Source organism: Zeus faber (assembly GCF_960531495.2).
Source record: "Zeus faber genome assembly, chromosome: 18".
NCBI lineage: Eukaryota > Metazoa > Chordata > Actinopteri > Zeiformes > Zeidae > Zeus > Zeus faber.
Window position 1 is genome coordinate 8,666,455 of NC_137210.1, and position 21,457 is coordinate 8,687,911.

Below are 21,457 nucleotides of genomic sequence, written 5' to 3' on the forward strand. Positions count from 1 at the left end.
ATGGGGAAGGTAACCGAGTTTCGGCGTAATAATAATAACAATTATAATATTCATAATAATAATAATAATAATAATAATAACTATAATTATAATAATTATGATGACAATAATAATCATCATCGTCATCATAATCATTATCATCGTAAACATGTTGGAATTAATTGAACCTTTGGTCCTAATTAGAGCTTCCGTACCGCGCGCGGGCACGCTACGCTCCAGGCAGCGCGCGTTCACGCGGCAAATGTTGAAAATAAACGTTGAAAATGTTGTAAATGGCGAAATATTCCATCTCGTCGCTTTTTGTGAGTTACAAAAAAAAAAAAAAAAAAAAAAAAGATTGATGATTTGTTCCAGTCGCGCTTCGGTTGATGTCACAGCCTGTTTAGTAATATTAAAAGGCGTAAGTCCGAACAGCGCCGTTTGGAGAGTGACGTCCTCGCAGATGGCGTCACACGAACGCAGATATCTGGGTTTCCTTCTGCTTTTGTTCGTATATGTAATGGTCAATATTTGTTTTAAAAGGCCAAGTCTTCGACTGTATTCAATAACAAATGCTTGGTTCACAAAGACGTTTTGAATGTATTTATGTGTTTTTCTTGTATATTTGTGCTATTTTTCGTGTGTGTGTGTGTGTGTGTGTGTGTGTGTGTGTGTGTGTGTGTGTGTGATAGAGAGAGAGCGTGTCGTTTTTATTCCTCCCACTCCACCTTGGAGTTACCAAGTGGGACTTACATTTGCTGTACCCTCATATTATACTCTCCTCTCTTGGTGGCCCCTTCCAGAAACTGTGTGGCACCAACTACCCGGTCAGCATCGCCTTCGTGGTGGTGAATGAGTTCTGTGAGCGGTTCTCATACTATGGCATGAAAGGTATGCGGCCTCTACAGCAATGCAACGAACAGTATCTGTCATTATCAGTGTGGATCAGAGGCTATCTGGAGTTGGTGACACTATGTGGTTTCTAACCGTAGGGGGCTGCTTTCGTCGGGTTCATGTGTGAAATGAAGGGTTGACACATATATACATACAGTATATACATATACATACATGTATATATACATATACATACCGACAGGAAACAGTAAAATTGACCGGGTCTCAATGGCTTCTGATTTCCCGCTGGGCATGAATAAAGTCTTATCTTGGTAAAGATGTTATTGGCTGATTGTGAAAGCATTTGAACTTTATGTTCCAAACTAACACGATTGTTGTTCAAGTTTAAGTTCAAGTTGAAGAGATTATTTGTCACATACAATGGGGTGTATGAGGATGGTTCTGACAATGATTTATGCCAAGGAAATGACTTGTTCTTGCCAATAAATTGAGATGGTCTAAACGAATTGGACGGCTCTAATTACATGGTACAGTATTCCACACTTAACGGCCGAGTTCCGTTCCTAGGTTCAGGTCGTAAAGTGAACTGGTCACTCAGCGAGGACATGTGTTATTTCACAATAAGGGCGCGTGGCCATTGGGAACACCAGTGTAGTGAATACTGACAGACTGCGATGATGAGATGAGATGTATACATTGTATATAGTATATATAGTGTATATAGTGTAAATAGTATAGGTAGTGTATATAGCAGCGGTTCCCAACCTTTTCGGACTCCCGCCCACCTGAAAATCTCAGAAGTGTTCGCGGCCCACATCCGATCAGAAGTAATACAGTGCGTTATCAGAGGACGTATATTTTAACAGTCATATGCATTCTCATACATACAGTGCAGTAGTGGTAAAACAAAGAAAGAGTTGGGTTAAAAACAACCTTATATTTATAGAACTTTCACGCAACGTTCGTAATGTAAAACTAACAGTAACAGGAGCACATTAATATTAACTCATCTAATGAGAAGGCTGATGTAATGAGAGGGCTCTCTCGCACGCTCGTTATCAGCTCTCCTGACACATTCTCTGCCATCTCATCAATCCTGCGTTTGACTGAGTTATCAGACAATGAGATGAGGTTGATTGGCTTGCACGCCTTTTCTCCCAATATTACCCCCACTATCTCTTTTGTGGCAGGAAGAATTAAATTCTCCCTGTTTGTTTGCGGCTTATCAGGCTTGGCTATGAGTCGGGCGACCGATAGGACGCTTCCGCTGCCGTTGCGTTCTCGGTGCCCGTACATGGCGTTTCGATGACTTTCTTCTTGCCCTGATGCTCCTTGAGTTTATTATCAAAAAATGCAAGCGGCTTGGACATGTCCTGTTGGTGTTTTGTCTCGAGGTGACGGCGCAGTTTACATGGCGTCAGAGCTTCGTTTGATAAAATCTCTGAGCACACCACGCACAGCGGTAACGGTTCCTCTTCGGTGCCTGTCCAAAAAAATCCCAATGATAAATATTTGGCGCTAAACTTTCTCCGAACCTTTCTTTTTTGTTTAACAGGCGGGACTGTCCGCCTTTCCTTTTCAGTGTGCCTGATGCGAGCCAACCATCTATTTTGATTATCACAGCAAGTTCAAAAATGTACAGGTGCACGTCGATCGTGGTCCGGCTTGGTCGTACTACGCTCTAACATAAGTTCATAACTATCAGTGATGATGCATTTTTGAAGGTTTTAAAGAGAAAATACCATGAAATTATTATTTTTTTTAAATATTATTATTTTCATTTAAAAATGTTTTTGTTAATAATCATTTTCTATTTATTTTTTCAGTAATATCTATGTGTTTTGCCTATGATTTGGTAGCCAACTTGCAATACCCATAGGTTGGGAATGGCTGGTACATAGTGTATATAGTATACATAGTATATACAGTGTATATAGTATATACAGTGTGTATAGTATATAAAGGGTGATGAGATGAGATGCTTGGCGCTGAGACGCTGCGCATGCAGCGCGCACGCCGCACGTCCCTCATTCAACAGGTCGTTAATTGAGGAGTACCTGTACAGTTGTTTTCATTTGCCATCTGTGTGTCCATGTGTAGCGGTATTGACGCTGTACTTTGTCAGCTACCTTCATTGGGACAAGGACCTTTCCACAGCCGTCTACCATGCCTTCAGCAGCCTCTGCTACTTCACACCTGTCCTGGGGGCCCTTATTGCTGACTCCTGGTTGGGCAAGTTCAAGTGAGCCCCCACATTTTTCTCTCTTAACTCCCAAATATGGAAAATAAATAGCATCTGTCATGCCGTCTGTGACTATTTCTCATGTGTGAATTAACCTCATGCATGCAACTGATGGAAGTGGAACTCTGTTTTAAAAAATAGGAGTTTATACAGAGAGTTCTGCATACAAACTGAAGTTCTTGTGTAGGCCAATTTCTGATGCAGAACTGAATGTAGTGATTAAAAGTTTCCCCTTCCAGGACCATCATCTACTTGTCAATTGTTTATGTCATTGGCCATGTCATCAAGTCCGTCGGGGCCATTCCTACGGTGGGGGACACCACTATGCACATGTAAGTCTATTCCCGGTCGTCAGGATGTATTGGTCAGTGCGGCAAAAAGGAAGACAGAAGAGATATGATTAACAAATGCTTGGTGCTTGTGTGTATGTATGTGTCGTAGTGTTCTGTCCATGTCAGGTCTGATCCTCATTGCATTTGGCACCGGTGGAATCAAGCCCTGTGTGGCGGCGTTTGGAGGTGACCAGTTTGATGAGGAGCATGTAAGGCCAAAGAATCCTGTTAAAACAAGATAACTTGGGGCGCCATGGTGGCTCAAGTGCACATACCATATATGTCTCTACTCTCTCTCCGCTGTTCTCTACAATAAATGAAGAAACTGCCCAGAAAATGTTTAAAATATAAGACAACATAACAAGAACCACATCTCTGCAACGACCTGTGCCAGACACAACAATGAAAACCTCACATAGGAATTGGCTTTGATGGGAGACAAAGGGCACTTTCAGCTCTCAACTAGTCCTTAAATAGTTCCCTAAAAAACCCTATTAATTATAACCAAACCAAAAAAATCCTGCATCAAGAATCTATTGAAAATGTGGTCATTTATTACTTAAACTGCAATTATTTAACAACTGTTACAACAGTTACTTTGCCGCGAAACAATATAAATATTGTGTGTTGTCCAAAGCCAGTAAGCCTTCTCTCTACAGGTGGTGGAGAGGAGGAAATTCTTCTCTATTTTCTACATGTCCATCAATGCTGGGAGTGTCTTATCGACTATCATAACACCTATTCTTAGAGGTCAGTGTCCATGATCCCATTGTGTTAAGTTCAAAATGCAGAAATAAATCCACAAATGACCGTATAACTCGCCTGTATGATCCTTTAGGTGATGTCACATGTTTTGGTGGCCAGTGCTACGCGTTGGCCTTTGGGGTTCCTGCAGCACTGATGATTGTGGCTTTGGGTTAGTGTCCTCTCTTTTACTTGGGGAACTTTTTTGGCAGTCATAGATAAGGTTTGGAGGTTAAATTAAATGTATTTTGACGAGTGCTATGTGCATGTTTTTTCTGGGGAATCTGGGCATATCATTGTTTCAAAAGCATTCCAATCGCATGCTTTCAGGAAGGAGTGCGTTAACCATTACTCACATTTCTTTGAGTGTTTACTAGCATTAATATCTAACCTGCTCCTGTAGTCAGTCTGGCTCCGTGGCAATGTAAGCCTTGCCGTTCTGACTTGCTCTGTTTAACAAAAGTCATCAGGTTTGTCATGACAATCACTTACTCCTTTCTGCTGACCACCTCTGAATCCCGGCCCTTCTTGATCCTTTTGGGATTCATGGTTGACTGACTCAACCAGAGCTAGAGCGGACCGTGCATTATCAAAACACACTGTGTTTTCAAGCAAGAGCGGCAGGTGACTTCGGAGGAGGGAAAAAAAGATAGTGTGTCACTGCACATTATATTTGTTTTATATGAGAGTCATACATAGGCATAATATAACTATAAAGTTATAGTTATTTTATTTTTTTATTTCTGTAATGTCTGTTCTGTGTTGGCAAGTGTCTAGTGTCGAGAAGGGAACGTTTTTTTCCCCAAATTGCAATGCTTGTATCAGAATAATTGCAACATTGTGGTACCTTGAATTGGTACCTAAAAGTTGTGATGATATGGAGTTGTGTGGTCCCAGCCGATTCCAGTCTATATTTTCAGGATGCGCGAGCCACCAGGGCGACTTGGCTAACTGGGTTGCTGTTGGCGTATCCTTATTGTGTTTCTCATAAATCTTTACCGCAGGCCTAGAGCAGTTGTTTCAGTAATTCAGAGCGAACCATCCCTGCCACAAATCATGACCATTACTCTCCTGAGATAAGATATGACATCTATGTATCCATGTATTTTGCAGTTGTATTCATCGCTGGCAGTGGGATGTACAAGAAGAATCCACCAGTGGGAAATATCCTTTCTGAGGTCTGCAAGTGCATTGTGGTGAGTCATATGTTGTATCGAAGGGACCAAGGGAAGAAGACTACACAAGTCTGGCATTTCTCCTGAAAGCAAAATGCAATAGAGTTATTGCAAAGAGCAATAACTTAAAAAACACACAGACTTCCTTTATATCGAAAAAGATAAAACAATAAAACCATAAAAACAGATTGTGTTCAAAGCATGTGTCTCAATAGAGCGTAGGGTTTGCAGCATCAAATTGAGGCATTGGTTGGCCCATGTTCTGAGAAAGTTTTTTTTTTTACAAAGGTTTTTTTCCCCCCAAAACAAAAGCTGTACACCGACTGAATCACAGACTCAAATAACTTTACTCGGCCGCCATTCTCTACATTTTCGGCTGCAGTATGCGATCACAAACCGCTGGAGAAGATCCAAGCATGACGTGCAAAGGAACCACTGGCTGGACTGGGCTGAGGAGAAGTACTCGGTATGCTGCTTATATACTACACCCTCCACCTGAATGTAAGGTCTCACCGTTGCATTATCTCCATGGAAGAACTTTTAAACTGTCCCAGCCGAGTGAACACGGAGGCTCCTTTCAAGATGCTTTACATAATTGAAGAGCTTGTTAATAATAATGAGGTATTTTTGGTCTTTTGCGCTGCTCGTAACCTGTCGATTGTGATTCTGTGTGTTTGAGCAGAAGCGTCTGATCCAGGAGATCAAGATGGTTCTGAGGGTTCTGACGCTCTACATCCCGCTGCCCATGTTCTGGGCCCTGTTTGATCAGCAGGTATATCACGAGACAAATGGACTTTGTGCTAGTGCTGCTGTAATTAAAAACCAAGGTCATATTTCAAACACATAAAACAGACACACATGCGTAAATGTCTTTGTATGTGTTTTAAGTAGGCTTTATTTTATATAGTCCCATTTCCATTTCCCAAGTCAAGCCGAATTAGCTGTTTTCTCTCTCGTTGACGCAACCCCAATACACAAGCTTCTGATTTGAGGGAACCTGAAGCACATTAAACATTCCAAGAATTCCAGACATTTCCTGGGCGTCCTATCTGAAAAGGTAGGGGGTGGGGATACACTATACAGGAAGTAAACATTTCTCACCCTCTGTCAACAGTAAAGAAATCTACTTATTTGGGCCCCCTCCAGTCGAGGAAAGCAAAGAGGCCTGTTGTGTTTTCAGGGTAAATTGTCTTACTTGTGTGTGAAGCTGTTGCCCTAATAAAAAAGCAGTGAGCGTACTAACAACATATTCTACTCTTCAATATCACAGGGTTCCCGCTGGACACTGCAAGCCACAAGGATGGACATGGCTCTTGTAAGGATGTGCTTTGGTGCATTTGTGTTTTTAAGGTGATGGCCTGCCATCACTCCTATAGCTTGTTCTTTTTCGTCGGAAACAAAGATCAATTGTCACAACTTTCTTTTAGTGTGTTCATGGTTTAATCAATTATAAACAAAGCCAAAGATGTGTTTTATTTTCCTTTTTTTCCTTTAACAAACTGTTGCTTGGTTCTCAGGCATCCATTCCTGTTGCCAAAGTCTGAATACTTTTAATTTTCATGTAACTTGGCCCAAGTTGACATTTCACCTCATTATAATATGTTCTTTGAGTCTTTCTCTTAGACAAAATTGTCTGCGTCATTATCGATTTTGAGCCTATAAGACTATATGTATCTTTGCGGTTCAGTGAGGTTATTTGATGTAGAGCTCGGTTTGAAGTAAAGAACAAGCCAAACGGACAGCATAGGCCTGAACACACCCTTAATCTTTTTATGACAAACAATTGTAATAAAAATTTACAGGATCTCATTCTATAGTCATTTTGTGGTTTGTGATATCTTCACTCATCAAATTGCATAACATTCTCCCCTTCCCGGTATTTCTATTTTACTTTATAACATCAGTTATGTGCCTGATAAGAGATGGCTCAATACCTTCATTATGATTAAGTGAAAAAACTCATATTACCCTGTTAAACAAAGGAGTCTAAATGGTGCTCCTGTGGAGTGAATCATTATTCATTTTTCTTTCTTTCTTTCCGCACAGGGAGATTCTTTTATCGTGAAGCCTGACCAAATGCAGGTACGGCTCTTGCAGCCTCTTTCGTACTTCAACTGATTTCCAGTTTGGACAAATCTTTTCTTCCGGTGTGTCATAGAACACAGTACCACTTTACAACTTTGCTTCTCTGCCAAACTGCGATCCCTGAACCGATATTATAAAAACGAAATCTCTGCGATTGCCCCTTAATCCATGTTTAACTCCAGCCTTTATGATTTTACGGTTATTTTATAATATCATTTACGGCTGTGTTGTTCTCCTCTGTGTTCTCTAGATGTTGAACGCTCTGTTGATTCTAGTCTTTGTGCCCATCTTCGACATTATTATATATCCGCTCATTGGCCTTTGCAGAATCAACGTCACGTGAGTAGACACCTGCTATACTGGAGACTGCGGAGTTTATGTAGACATGAATACCTAATAGGCCAAACGATGCACACACCTCACCAGTTTTGGAGATCGCTAACAGTTAAAGGATTGTCTACATAGGCATACAGGGAGCAATTAAGTATCATAACTTCACTGGCATCACTGTGTGTGCCACCTTTTTTTTAATGTTACTGTACATTTAACATATAAACGACCACATCCTACAAAATGTGAGTTACAGAATCAACTGTCTACAATGTAATGGACTTTCATATGGAGGAAAATGCAGAGGAACCGGTGAAAGGAAAATGATGCGGGAATCCTGTGCGACCCATAAGAATGCTTGAGAATCACTTCGAGCATAGTTCACAAACACAGTTAATTTATCAATAAAAATGTTCACTCTGGATAACCTCTGTGTCTCCACGCAGCCCTCTGAGGAAGATGGCCTCTGGTATGGTCTTGGCAGCACTGGCGTTTGGGGCAGCCACCTTGGTGGAGGTGAACATTCTGGTACGTATGGGTAGCACTGACTCTGACGTGACACTAAAGTATATACCTCAGGAAATACATTGTGTTGGTGACGTCTGTTTCTGCGGGTCACACACAATTGACAAAGTAACAAAGATAGAAATGGAGCAACCTGATGTGTGCATCGCCATTGAATTACTAAAGGCTCTGTTATAGTCGCCGCAAGTGAGCCGTGTGGCTCATGGTGCGCTCACTACCAGAGAGCACAAGCATACACCGATCAGCCACAACATTAAAACCACTGACAGGTGAAGTCAATAACATTGATCATCTCGTTCCAATGGCACCTGTCACGGGGTGGGATGTATTATGCCGCAAGAGAAGAGTCAGTTCTTGAAGTTGATGTGTTGGAAGAAGAAAAAGTGGGCAAGTGTAAGGATCTGAGCAAAATTGTGATGGCTAGACGACTGGATCAGAGAATTTCCAAAACAGCAGGTCCTGTGGGGTGTTCCCAGTATGCAGTGGTTAGTAATAGTACCTACCAACTGGTGAACTGGCGACAGGGTCATCTGCTCATTGATGCGCGTGGGGAGCAACTAGCACGTCTGCGCCAATCCCACAGGAGAGCTGTACTCTCTGTAGCACAAATTGCTGAAAAAGTTAATTTTGGCTATGATAGAAAGGTGTAAGAACACACAGTGCATCACAGCTTGCTGCGATGGGGCTGCATAGCCGCAGACTTGTCAGAGTGCCCATGCTGACCCCTGTCCATGGAGCAATAAAAGACGGTGGCCTGCTCTGATGAATCACGTTTTCTTCTACATCATGCGGATAGCCGGTGTTAGAGACTGATCTTATTGAGTGTCTGTGGGATGTGCTGGAACAACCAGCCCGGTCCATAGGGCCCCACCTCGCAACTTACAGGACTTAAAGGATCTGCTGCTAATGTCTTGGGGCCAGAAACCACAGGACATATTCAGAGGTCTTGTGGAGGCCATGCCTCGACATGTCAGAGGTGTTTTGGTTGCATGAGGAGGAACTACACAATATTAGCTGTAATTAGTAGTGGTTTTAATGTTGCGGCTGATCAGTGCATACAGTATAGCTGCGTATTGATGTGTAGATGCTGTGGCGATATTCTCCTGAAAGACAGGTGACGCTGTGCACAAACCACCAGGGGAAACTGAAAGAACGGCTGTAAACATTACAAAGAAGTCCTGGGGAAGGATCTGAATAACTAGAAAAGAACATTAATATTCAAATAGACAGTGTTAAAGGTATGTATATTTATTTAATTTAATTAACATTTTTTAACCTGTGCTGTCAGCATGCTGGGCATACAACACAGAGTATTTGTACGCCATTGCATTTAGGACAGAGTTAAGCTGCTTTCACACCTGCACTGTAAACCTGAAATCATTCGGACATTTCCCGGATAAGCTGTATATGTGAACGCAAATGTCCAAATCATTTGACCCGGACATTACCCGGACTTTACACAGCCAGCACCCTAGTACAAAGTCCGGGTTATGTCTGATTGAGCGGTATGTGTGAACAGAGCAGGTAATTGTCCGGATCATTCACAGCGAGCGAGTGGGCGTGACGTGTGTTGATGACGTCTCTATAATGCGCCAGTTGTTTACCTTCGGCGTACCTGCTGCATACTCCTTTCTACTTTCTTTATTATTCCTTTCCTTTCCCTCTCGTTTATATTGCGGATACGTCCAAATGCATGGAGTATCAACCATAAAAAAAACCAACTCCTGATAAGTCTGTAGACTCGTCCGCCCTCTTGGGTGAGCTGTATTACGTCACATCCTGCCTCTTGCATGCTGTACCCAGGCTCCGCCCTCGTCTAAATCAAACTGATTATTTCCAGGTAGTTTAAACTCGTGTGACACGGACAGTCTCCGTTTTTTAGTTACATGTGTGAAAAGACAAATCCGGACAATGTCAGGAAATCAGGTCCCGATATTGGACTTTTGTTCCATAGAACCGCTACCAATCCCACTCTTTGAAGAACTATCTACCATGTTTTTCGTCTATAAACAACTAATCACTACTCCAAGAGGGGGAGAATCACCGTGGGTGAGACAAATAAACATAGAACCAAACAACTACATGTACATGGAAAAATGTAAACATAGAATCGTCAAATGACAACATGTATCAGAGTACGCATCAGGTACGCTGAAGGTAAATAACTGGCGCATGATAGAGACGTCATCAACACATGACACGCCGCTCGCTATGAATGATCCGGACAATTACCTGCTCTGTTCACACATACCACTCAATCAGACATAACCCAGACTTTGTCACCGCAGGTGAGACAAATAAACATAGAAACAAACAACTACATGTACATGGAAAATGTAAACATAGAAACGTCGCTGACAGACTGACACCCCGCGTCCCCACGCCGACCAATGCCCCGCGCAAAGGCAAGCCCACCATACTGCAACTGGCCAGATGCCCCACCCGGCTGCAAGCCCCAAGCGCCCATCCATGTAGCCGAGTGCGTTCAGCGCAGGAAACATGGATGACTTCAGTTCTGGCACTGGGAGAGATAGGCGAAGCACAACCAGATCAACGCAGAGGTGCAGCAGCCAGGCAGCGGCCACGCAAACTCCACTGTATATTTCAATGTATATTTATTTTAGTCAGTGCAGGTTTTATAGTCATGAGTTTGTTGGTGGTTTAAATTTGATGAAGAAGTCCCGAGGTATTACAACAGTCCAAATCTTTGGACAGAGACAGCGCTATGTCCTTTCCTTAACTCAACGCCATCTGGTTATTGTTGTGGTCAGGCATGGACGGATTGTACAGATTGTACCTGAGGACCGCTTCAAACAAAAATTACCTAAAGCGCATAGTGGGGACTTCCAAAATTTGGGAGGTGCGCTCTCGTGCAAAATCTCTGTGTGGCGCTGTGGCGAGCACTGCAATGACCTAATTTGTGGCGCGCACACTAAAGGACACTGCTGCTGCGGCGACCATAAACCAGGCTGTTACAAACTTAACTAGACATTTAACTTATGAAACAACCTACTGTTGTCGGCTGTTTCACAAGTGAAATGTTTAATAGTACTGCTATACTATTTCTTTCCTAATAATTGAATGTATTACATTAACATTGTAATACAGACTTGGATTTGTTGTGTTTGTGACGTATTGTGTTTTTGAAGACATCTCAACTCATGACAGCAAAACACATATCTCTATATTAATAGTATCCAAATGTATATATCAACTTTTTACCCCTGTATTGTGATGCATATTTTATCATAAAATTCTTGTAAATTTACAGCTTTAGTGGACATGTATGAGCATGTGTGCATTCTTTAATATCACCCTCTGCCCTCCTTCCCTGGCCAATAGAAAACAGTGGTGGAGCCTGCAGGCCACGGGGAGTGTCTGTTGCAGGTTTTTAACCTGGCTGAGAGGGAGGTCATTCTAAAGGTTCCTGACACTGACCTGTTACAAGAGCCAATCCCACACCTCCAGGTAAACCACCCTGTAGCATAGGAACCCAACTAGCACACTATTTACTCCGCCAAATGCAGATGTGAAAGAGCTTAGTATGTCTGAAACAGTAGTGTTTCCCATATTGCATTGCGAGGGCAAGACACCTGTAAAAGTGGGATGGGAATATGATGACTTACGACTATGTGCAAGAAGCCATCTTTCGTTTTTCTTACATCGTAAAGAATGTTATGAAAGTATGAACACGTGTGTAGTACGTCATCGTGTGGCGATAGTGGCGCCACCCCTTGCGGTCGCCTGCGCCAGCGCTCCAGTTGACATTTCACTGCATATATGTATGAAAGTATGTATATGTATGTGAGGAATAAACCTCTTGAATCTTGAATCATCTCGGACACAGGGCAAGCCTTTATACTCTGGTATTGATCTTTTTTATTACAGATTTCTTTAGTTCTTAAAGCTTCTGTCGCCCTGCCAACCTGCAGGCATTTTTTAGGCTAAATGCTGAGGTAAAATGGGAAGTGGGGTAGTAATAATCAAACACAAAAATGTGACGTTATGTTAGCATATAAAACGTGAGATGCACCGATCGATCAGCCACGACCGGTGACCGGCTGATAGGATATATTTTCTGCGATACATAATATTTCAAATTTGTGCAGACTGCATTTCTATCACTGTCAGAGCTCCAAATATAATAGAAATGTATATTTGCACTTAAAGTGAAAGAGACTTTCATTTAAAGTTTGAACTACACATTTCCATGTTAGTTATATGTTGGGTCCTACTAAAACTCAGTGAGTGTTACAGGTTGAATTATACTGAAACTTGGTGACAGTCCCATGTTCTATTATTGTTCCATAGTGAATAATGAACAATAATAAACAGTATCAAAATCAGAAATATCACTATTGTGGTAGCTGAAAATTGCAGTGGTAGTCTGTATGTGCAGCATGAGCGTGATCAGATCACACAGTGTATTTTACATTGACGTACAGCAGATATACTCAATGAGACAAAATTAAAAAGTTATAATTTGATTTCACAGATGACGGATATAAACTCATAATGATCGGATTACAAAATAAAAGTTATTTTATTATGAACACGCAATTGAATGAAAATCACAATCGGCAAACATTCAAATCTGCAGGTCAGACTTTAATACAATCTGAAATCAGAATCTGCCAAGAAAATTGCAATCGATGCATCTCTAGTTGGTAAACATGATGCATGTTAGGGGGTATATACTAATGATATTATTATTGTATATAGTTAGCTGTAGTGGCTTGCATACAATGTGATGAGCCTCATTACCAGACAGCTACGGTGTGAATAACTGATGGAGTCATTCAGCTGCAGTAACTCAAACGCCTCAAAGACTCCCTGTCACACTATTGTGGTACTCTCCGGTATATTTTCCCAAGGTTGGCAGGTTTGCTTCTGTGTAAGACTTGTTCGCCTAGTTTCATTCTTTTTTGGACTATTGGTATGAGTAAACGTCAATCAAGGCAATGCATGTCTTTAGGGAGCATTTGAATAAGCATTCTGTACAAACCGCTCCTATCTTGTGTTTGCCAAATCAAAGAAGTCTAGCAGACAAAAAACTCATAGGTTTTACTAAAAATGATTAGGAACTTGGAAATTTAATACGATGCATTGATAGGCCAGAGTGGGTGACGCATGACAAACTTTTTATCCTGTGTTTGTTAGGACCCTTCAGAATATGCAAAGCTGCTCCTGGGGGGGGCAAGCAAGAACCTGACTATTATGGTAGAAAGCAACACGACCTCAGAGTGTAACCAGAGGTTAAATGAACAGAAAGCATACAGTCTCATCTTGTACCCGGGCGCCAGTGGAATCCAGTGCAAACTTGTGAGTGTGAATACATCACTTGTACAAATCATACTGACATGGATCTGTAGTTATTAAATCCCTTTAAGTGGTCTACTCTATAGGGTATTGGATCTGGGTGCTCGGATCTGTACTCCCCAGCATTTTGAAAGGCAAAAAGTAATGTTGTATGATGTGTTGTACTGTATAATTCAGGGACAATGCTCTGATAACAGCAGAGCCTATTGGAATTTTTTTTACATAATTCCTAAAACTGACATCTCTCCGTCATGAATTCTGTTGTGTTCATGATGATCCAGGTGGAGGACCACATTAACAAAGATGGAAACGGGAATGCTTTTGTGAGGTAAATATTGTGCTGAGAACAGATTTTATCCTATGACATGAGATATATATATGTGTGTGTGTGTGTGTGTGTGTGTGTGTGTGTGTGTGTGTGTGTGTGTGTGTGTGTGTGTGTGTGTGTGTGTGTGTGTGTGTGTGTGTATCTTTATGTTTAACAAAATCTTTCAAAAAAATTTAAAAGGTGTTAAAAGGTGTATTTTTTCATTATAGTAGTCTGCCACAAATGACTTGTGTAATGCTCTGTGTATGACTGTGGGGGGAGGAGGGGGGCAGGGGATCAAATTCATTGATGAGTTGTTATAATTTGCATAATTCATTTGTTTGGAGAAGAGTTGTCCAGAATAGTGGATAATTAAAATAATAATTAACGCTATTTATTTATTAATTTATAATACTTTTTTAACGTTTCACAATAAAAAAATTAAAAAACTGTACTTTTGTTCATTGTTTTTGTGTAGAACCGGTATAAACAGTATTTTTCACACATAAATGATAATAGTAAAATAACTTATTGTTATAAAAACTCACAGTCAGAACAGTGCATGTGTGCCTTTGCTATGTGAACCTGACGTGACAGTGGGTGCGCTCCTTTTCTCCCGGCGAGGGAGGGCCATAAGATATCTCTTACATAGAGGGGAAATATTTGTCGGTGGCAGGAAACGGCAACTTAAACGACATGACATAAAACTATAAAACTTGACAATAAAAAGAACTGCTCATCACCCAGAGAGACTCGGTTCCCTTCGTTCCTACTAAAGAGCCGTTCAAAAGAATCTTTCAAGAGAAGTTCATAATTAAGAGGGACATCGCCATTCAAAGGGTTATTTTCCGACTGGACACGTTGATTAATTTGCAGCCTTTACTCAAACATTTCTATGTAGTTTTATCTCATGTCTCTATGGAAAAGGCTGCATAGCCGCGAGCAGTTGAAAAAAATAGATCTCTCGCGCAAAAATAGAGAAATGCTGCTGCGGTTCCGTGTGGCTGATGTGTCCGGTGGAGCTGCAGCAGTGGATTCAATAGGAAGCAGCACTTATGGCACACCGCGCTCGTACGATAAGCCTACGCGACTTCTACCGTGATATTGTAATACCACGGCTCATGTGTGCGTATTGAACCGTAGGCGGCGTACCGAACAGTTCGATAACATACCGTGTACCGTTGCATCCCTAATCGACAGATGGAAATGTATCAATATTTTGCAAGCAAACCTAATTGGTATCCTACACAGGTTCATTAACACGCAGCTTGAGGCCATAAGCCTAACTGTTGGGGATGTGGGCTTCGACATCCCTGCGGGCTACGATGTCTCTCCTTACAAGACAGTTGAAAGGAATAGGTAAGTATGAACAAGCTTAATAAATAACCCGTAAAGTATAGACGGCTGCTTGAGTCAGCCTCAAGCTCCTTCATAATAATTTTTAAAAAGCACCGAGCTCTGGATGAGTCAACAGGCTATCTTTAGTTAACATTATATATTTAAATCCATCTGCTAACACAGATATGTTTATGTATATGTCCACTGCGGGAACTCTCCCCAGGAACTAGGAACCTTTGGAGGAACTCAAGTAGCGTGTCCACCAAAAGTACCCGGAACGTTTAGTCACAGGAACTTTTTTTCATGAACGAAAAGGTTCCTTCAGCCCTCTGTTGTCTGCTAAAGACTCGCAAAGATTACGCAAATAAGTCCGCTGACGTATGAAAAAGCGATGGCTGTTTATACACGTCATATTTGCGTGTGACCATACAACAAACCGTGCCACTGCAGTCCAGTAGGTGACGCTAATGCAGACGACTATACACCAACAAGAAGAATGATTTTGATGACGAAAGACAGCCAAAGTGAGACGTCCACAGACCAATTAGCATAATCTTTATGGGTCTTTAGACCGCGGTGGAAACGCAGACAATGGGCTGAAGGAACCTTTTAGTTCTAAAACTAAAACTTCCGAGAACTTTGGGTAGTTCGCGGCTTGGTACTACCTCCTGAGCAATCCAATTTTATTCTTGTTGTTGGTATATGGTCTTCGGCATCACTGCCACTTACTGAACTGGAGTCGAGCAGTTTGCTCTATAGTCGTGCGCAAACAGGATGTGTAAAAAAAGCTTTCGCTTTTTCATACGTCTGTCATACATCTTCAAGGGTCTTTAGACCGCGGTGGAAACGCAGACAACATCGCGCTGAAGAAACCTTTTAGTTCCCGGAAATAAAGTTCCTGGGACTAAACTAGTTTGGCTTTAGAGTGTTAATCTATGCTGTTCGCTAGATACCCAGAAGTCAGCTGTGAGTCGTCATCAAACAAGTGCCCTTCCCTCGACCTGGGTCTGATCAACTTTGGAGCTTCCTATACGTTCGTTCTCATGGAGGTGAGTTAATAGATCTGAGATATCTTGAATCATTAATCACGTCAAACTGGATATCCATTAGCAGGGTGCACAAGATGCAGCTAGTTACAGCCTCCACCTGCGTTGTTAGGAAGGGGGTAGGATTGTGGCCCGCAGGATGGTGGATGTGAAGGCCAACAACATAAACATCGCTTGGCAGATCCCACAATACGTCCTCATCACAGCCGGGGAGGTGATGTTCTCCATTACTGGCCTGGAGTTCTCCTACTCACAGGTTTGTCCCAATACAAACAAAACTAGAGTATCTCCGCTATATTCTGTTCTTTAGATCTGTGAGAGAAATCATATATCATTTTCATTATCAACGGTGGTTTTATTACAAAGATAGTACAAGTACACAATGCAAAACAGACCCTTTTGCATTTCAAATTAAGAGACTGGCAGTCTGGTCTTACAGGCTGGTCTGCTTGACACTCAAAGACTACCCATGTTGGTGGAACAACCACAGCTTCTGAACATCCCTGCATCAGTAGTAATAGCTGTGTTGGACATTATCTGAGAAGTAGTGGCTTTCTAACTTTCTGAAACGCGGTTCGTTGGCGTCTGGGACAACTTTATTTACTCAAATACAATTTACACAGTGCTACCTCTCCTCCCTCCTCCCCATCATCTCAGGCTCCGGCAAATATGAAGTCTGTGCTGCAAGCCGGTTGGCTGCTCACCGTCGCCTTTGGAAACATCATAGTACTGATTGTGGCAGAGGGGGCCGGGCTTGATCAGGTGAGATATCTGTGAAATTGTGGGAGGTTTTTAAAAATATCCCTTGCATATACAGTATAAATATACAACTACCATCAATATCTCAATATCTTATCTTATCTTATAGAGGTGATTTGAAAGACACCATTTTTTTAAACAAAATGAATCATTTGGAAAATAATATTGTATGCACATCATTATACAACATTAGAAGCCTTTCCACTTTCCACTTGAGAAAAACAAACCTTAATGTTGACTTTGGTTCCTGTTGGATGACTGATTTGGATGAATACAAATACAATTAGAAGAAACAGTCTTTATTGGTCACGCAACACACCACAACACATGCTTGCACACACACACTTTGGTGGCTGGTGAAATGGATCCTCTGCATTTGACCCATCCTGGCTTGTCCTTCCTCCGGGGCACAGCCAGCATACGTGGACGCGCCCAGGGACCAAGTGATAAGTGTCCATCGCTGGTCAGACGATGGGTGCATGTTTTTGGTGGGGGTCCTTACAGACGTGAGGTGGAGGAAACCCGATGTGAGCACGGGGAGAACATGCAAACTCCACACAGAAAGGCTCCTAATGGGAGATAACCCGTCGGAGCACGGTGCCAACAGCGCCCCAGGCGGGAATCGAACCCAGGACCTTCTTGCTGTGAGGCAGCAGTGCAGTGCACTGCGCCACCGTGCCACCAATTACAAATATCGCTGCAGTTACAACTCGGTCTCACGCTTTTTCGTGCTCATAGTCACAAAAATGAATCTATTGAATCGTGTCCCTGAGTACAATTGTCCGACTTTTTCCGTGCTACACATAACGAAATTTAAACTAATTAATTTCATTGGGGAGATTTAAAACAGTACCCCAAGAGGAGCAGGATACTGGTTTAGCTTTTTCTCTGAATGGTCTAGGGCTGAACTATTTGGGAAAATAAGCTGATTGTGATTTTTTGAGACCAATATTGCGATTGCGATTTAGTATGCACTTTTTTTACTTCTGTATTATTCAGTCAACACAAGCGATAAATCATTATATAGTATGACCAACACAACAGTGGATACAGTCAACATATAAACTGCTCTTTCTTGTAGGCCAGGCCTACGTGTTATGATGAAATGAGATGAATTGATGCCTGAATTGAGATGAACAACATATCTTTATTTAACGATTGAATTGTAAAAAGAAAAACCTTCAATCACATTAGAATATGACTGATTGATTTAACTTCAAGCCCTTTAATCGTTAGAATCTGAAAATTAACATTTGAAAAAAAAAAGTGCAGTATTTCAGCAGAAATGTATTGTTTATTCTAAAAATGTTGCACGCATACATCTGCATACATCGTCTATGTGCAGCAAGTCAATGAGCTTTGTCCGTGCACCACTCCGTGTGCAAATTTCTTTTGTCCCTGCAGGAGCTGGGACAGCTTTATGTTCATTACATTAGAAAATCGTTAAAAACAAACAAACAGACGCAGTGTTCTGGAGGAGGCTCCGTCCGGACTCTTCAGGTGTTCTGGGCTCTGCCAGCAGCACACGCCCGACACAGCGCACACAGGGGGGGCAGCGCGAAGGTTCGGTTAAAACAATCCCTTAATTAGGTGGTTTTTTTTCTTTTCAATTTTTTGGAGGTGGAGGCAGGGGCAGACACAGCCCAAAAGTTGGTCCATTGTAACTTTTTAATATTGCAATAGATGTTCTAATATATTCAAACTTACATTTTTTTTTTCAGAAGGAATATTCAAATGTGATTTTTGGCCAATGTTCACAGCCCTATTGGTTAGATTGTATATCCTAAAAAAATCGCAGCCTTTGCGATTTGTAAATTGCGTTCTATCACATTGTGATGTTGGTTTGAATTTGATTAATTGTTCAGCCCTAGAATGGTCTATTAAATTTAAGGATGGGCGAGAATAGGTATAGGGTCATACCCTCAGTATGAATTTCATTCATAGGAACAATTTAACTGGATATAAATATCAGTGTTTGTGCGCTTGTGTACCCATCAGCCCTTCAGTGAGCTCCAACAATCAGAGACGTCGCTGTTACACTTGACGATATAGGAGATATAGGGTTTCAAAGGAGACCTCTGGTCGTGGTTCGAACATCAATATTGCACTTTAGGGTCCTCTGAAATAATCCAAACTTACATAATCTACAAGGTGAGACCTTTTCAAAAATGTGTATCATTCCATTTAGAATGTGAATGATCTTGGTATTTCAGTATCATGATATACTGTATTCCAGTATCGATATTTTGTCCCACCCCTAGTCTCGACCAAGCTCAGATCCTGCGTGAAGCATCCAATACACACCAATGGAGCTTAGACCGCAGCGCAACGCACACCTCATCCCAGGAGAAAGTACCCCCCAGAGCCTCAACTTGCGCATACTGTATATAACAAATTCGATGATTGGCTTTTCACTAATTTCTGCTCCAAATATAGATCTATGTGGATCAAACTTGGACCACAAAATGTGTGAACTGCCCTGAATTCAACACTTGGGGGCACACTCACATGTCTGTGGGTTTGGCGGTTGCTGTGTGCCATACACTTCAAAATCCCAAGGAGAAAAATAATAATTATAGAAGTCTGAACAAAAATAATAGGGTTTCAGCCCTGCGGGCTGGACCCCTAATAACAGAATAGCATTGTTCCCTCTACATGCAGTAATTTTAGGCTACGCCTAATTTCATTTCAGTGGGCAGAGTTTGTGCTGTTTGCGGTCCTGTTGCTAGGGGTCTGCATCTTTTTCTCCATCATGGCCCACTTCTACACCTACGTTGACGAGGAGCAGCTTGCCAAAGTCTACCTGGAAGACTCCATGAAGGCAGAAGATGAGGGTGAGCTGAAGAAAATACATAAGGAGGAGACAAACCTGAACGGTATCGAAAAAAGCACAAAACTGTAAATGTATCCCACCTCAGATTTCTGCTTTGCTACAAACATTTTAATGTGATCAGAACGGTTTGCCTGGTGGCCACTGTGAAAACGTCCTGTTTTAATCAACGGTATTTTTAAGGATAATTGGTATTACTTAATTGGTGAAGTTTACATGTTAAGATCCAACAGTTGGGTATTAGCAGTTTGTCAGTAGTGTTTACTTTGGGTATCGGTGTCCTGTTTAACAGTCTTCCAAAAGTTTAAATTAGTTTGTGGCACAAACTTATCTAGAGTTGTTAATGTTCGCATATGCAAATTCATGGTCATACCGGATCAATACTGTTGTAAAAGAAAATATAACCAATGTCATTTCACCTCATATAGCAAATGGATAGAATATTACATACTTTTTTTGTATTTGAAAATGGCCTTCACTTTCATATAGTGGTCTTAAAATGTCAGTTTAAATGAGCAGATACCTACAGATACCCTCATATATGTCTGAGAAGACATTTTTGTATTTTGACTCATCTAAATGCCAGCACAATCTACCACCTGCACATATAGAAACCATATTTATCATGACACTTTAATAATGTGCACAACTTAAAGTATATTGTTTGGGTTTGAAAACAATTAAACAATGCTATCACAAGTCATTTTAAAATGTTGAATAAACTCAAAATGTTAGTTTCTTTAAATCTCTGTGAATACTATAATCAAATGGCTAAGAATCGCCTTTGAAAGAACACGTTAACATAGCGATTGGAAAATTGTATAAAAAATACAGTAGTACTCAGTATTGTACTCCTAGTACAGTATACTCATTACTGCTCCAAATCAATTTATGTTCATAGATTTTTATGTCTGACACATGCTGTACTAAATCAGGTTTTTATAAAAATTAAAAATTGCATTTTGTTCATAAAATGTGTCAATTTCTTTTCATGAAAAACTTTTGCACCATAATTTTTTGTCAAACTAATTCCCTGTAAATATAGCAATGATTATATAATAATATATATTTATTATACAAGTTCATTAGACCATCCTAACTTTCTCCAAAATGTGACAACAGATGTGGAAACATAACTGTAATTTCACTTCATCCATTAGTCTTGAGACGGAGTTCATCAATCACCTAACCATTATAAACTGCGCTTGCTGGCTATTCAGTGGCACTTCTCATTACCAAATGACAGGGCAATGTTGTAAAGAAAATTTATGTCCACATCTTGTGAAAATGTATCCATGTATCTAAGATTGAATTTGAACAGGATGTTTTTGTGAACACTTACTTGACTGCCATAAACCTTTAAAGTGATCTCGGATTAGGAGGGGAAGATAAAAAAATCTTCATGGAAGGACCCACACATTGATCCTCTTCTTTCTTCCTCAACCATTGCGGTTTAACACCATCTTCCTTTGGCATATTGAAGATGTGAATATGTGTTTAATGTCTACTTTAAGTACTGATGCACTTCATGGCCCCCATTTATTATACGCACTGATGACAATGACTTTCATTTGAATTTATCAATAATAGC

The 21,457-nt window shown here is 41.1% G+C and overlaps 1 protein-coding gene across 1 annotated transcript; it reads left to right on the plus strand.

Annotated features, from left to right (window-relative positions):
* Positions 1 to 20,783, plus strand: slc15a2 (solute carrier family 15 member 2; the record flags this gene model as incomplete). The annotated part of the gene is made up of 22 exons (XM_080019537.1): positions 1 to 9; positions 783 to 870; positions 2,935 to 3,076; positions 3,316 to 3,408; positions 3,518 to 3,617; positions 4,068 to 4,158; positions 4,247 to 4,324; positions 5,266 to 5,348; positions 5,710 to 5,793; positions 6,010 to 6,099; positions 6,598 to 6,642; positions 7,374 to 7,409; positions 7,663 to 7,751; positions 8,189 to 8,270; positions 11,610 to 11,735; positions 13,428 to 13,589; positions 13,868 to 13,914; positions 15,145 to 15,252; positions 16,181 to 16,280; positions 16,390 to 16,533; positions 16,935 to 17,039; positions 19,729 to 20,783. 22 exons carry the CDS (start codon positions 1 to 3, stop codon positions 19,936 to 19,938), a joined length of 2,112 nt encoding a protein of 703 aa, XP_079875663.1. The 3' UTR covers positions 19,939 to 20,783.
* Positions 20,784 to 21,457: the final 674 nt, after the last annotated feature.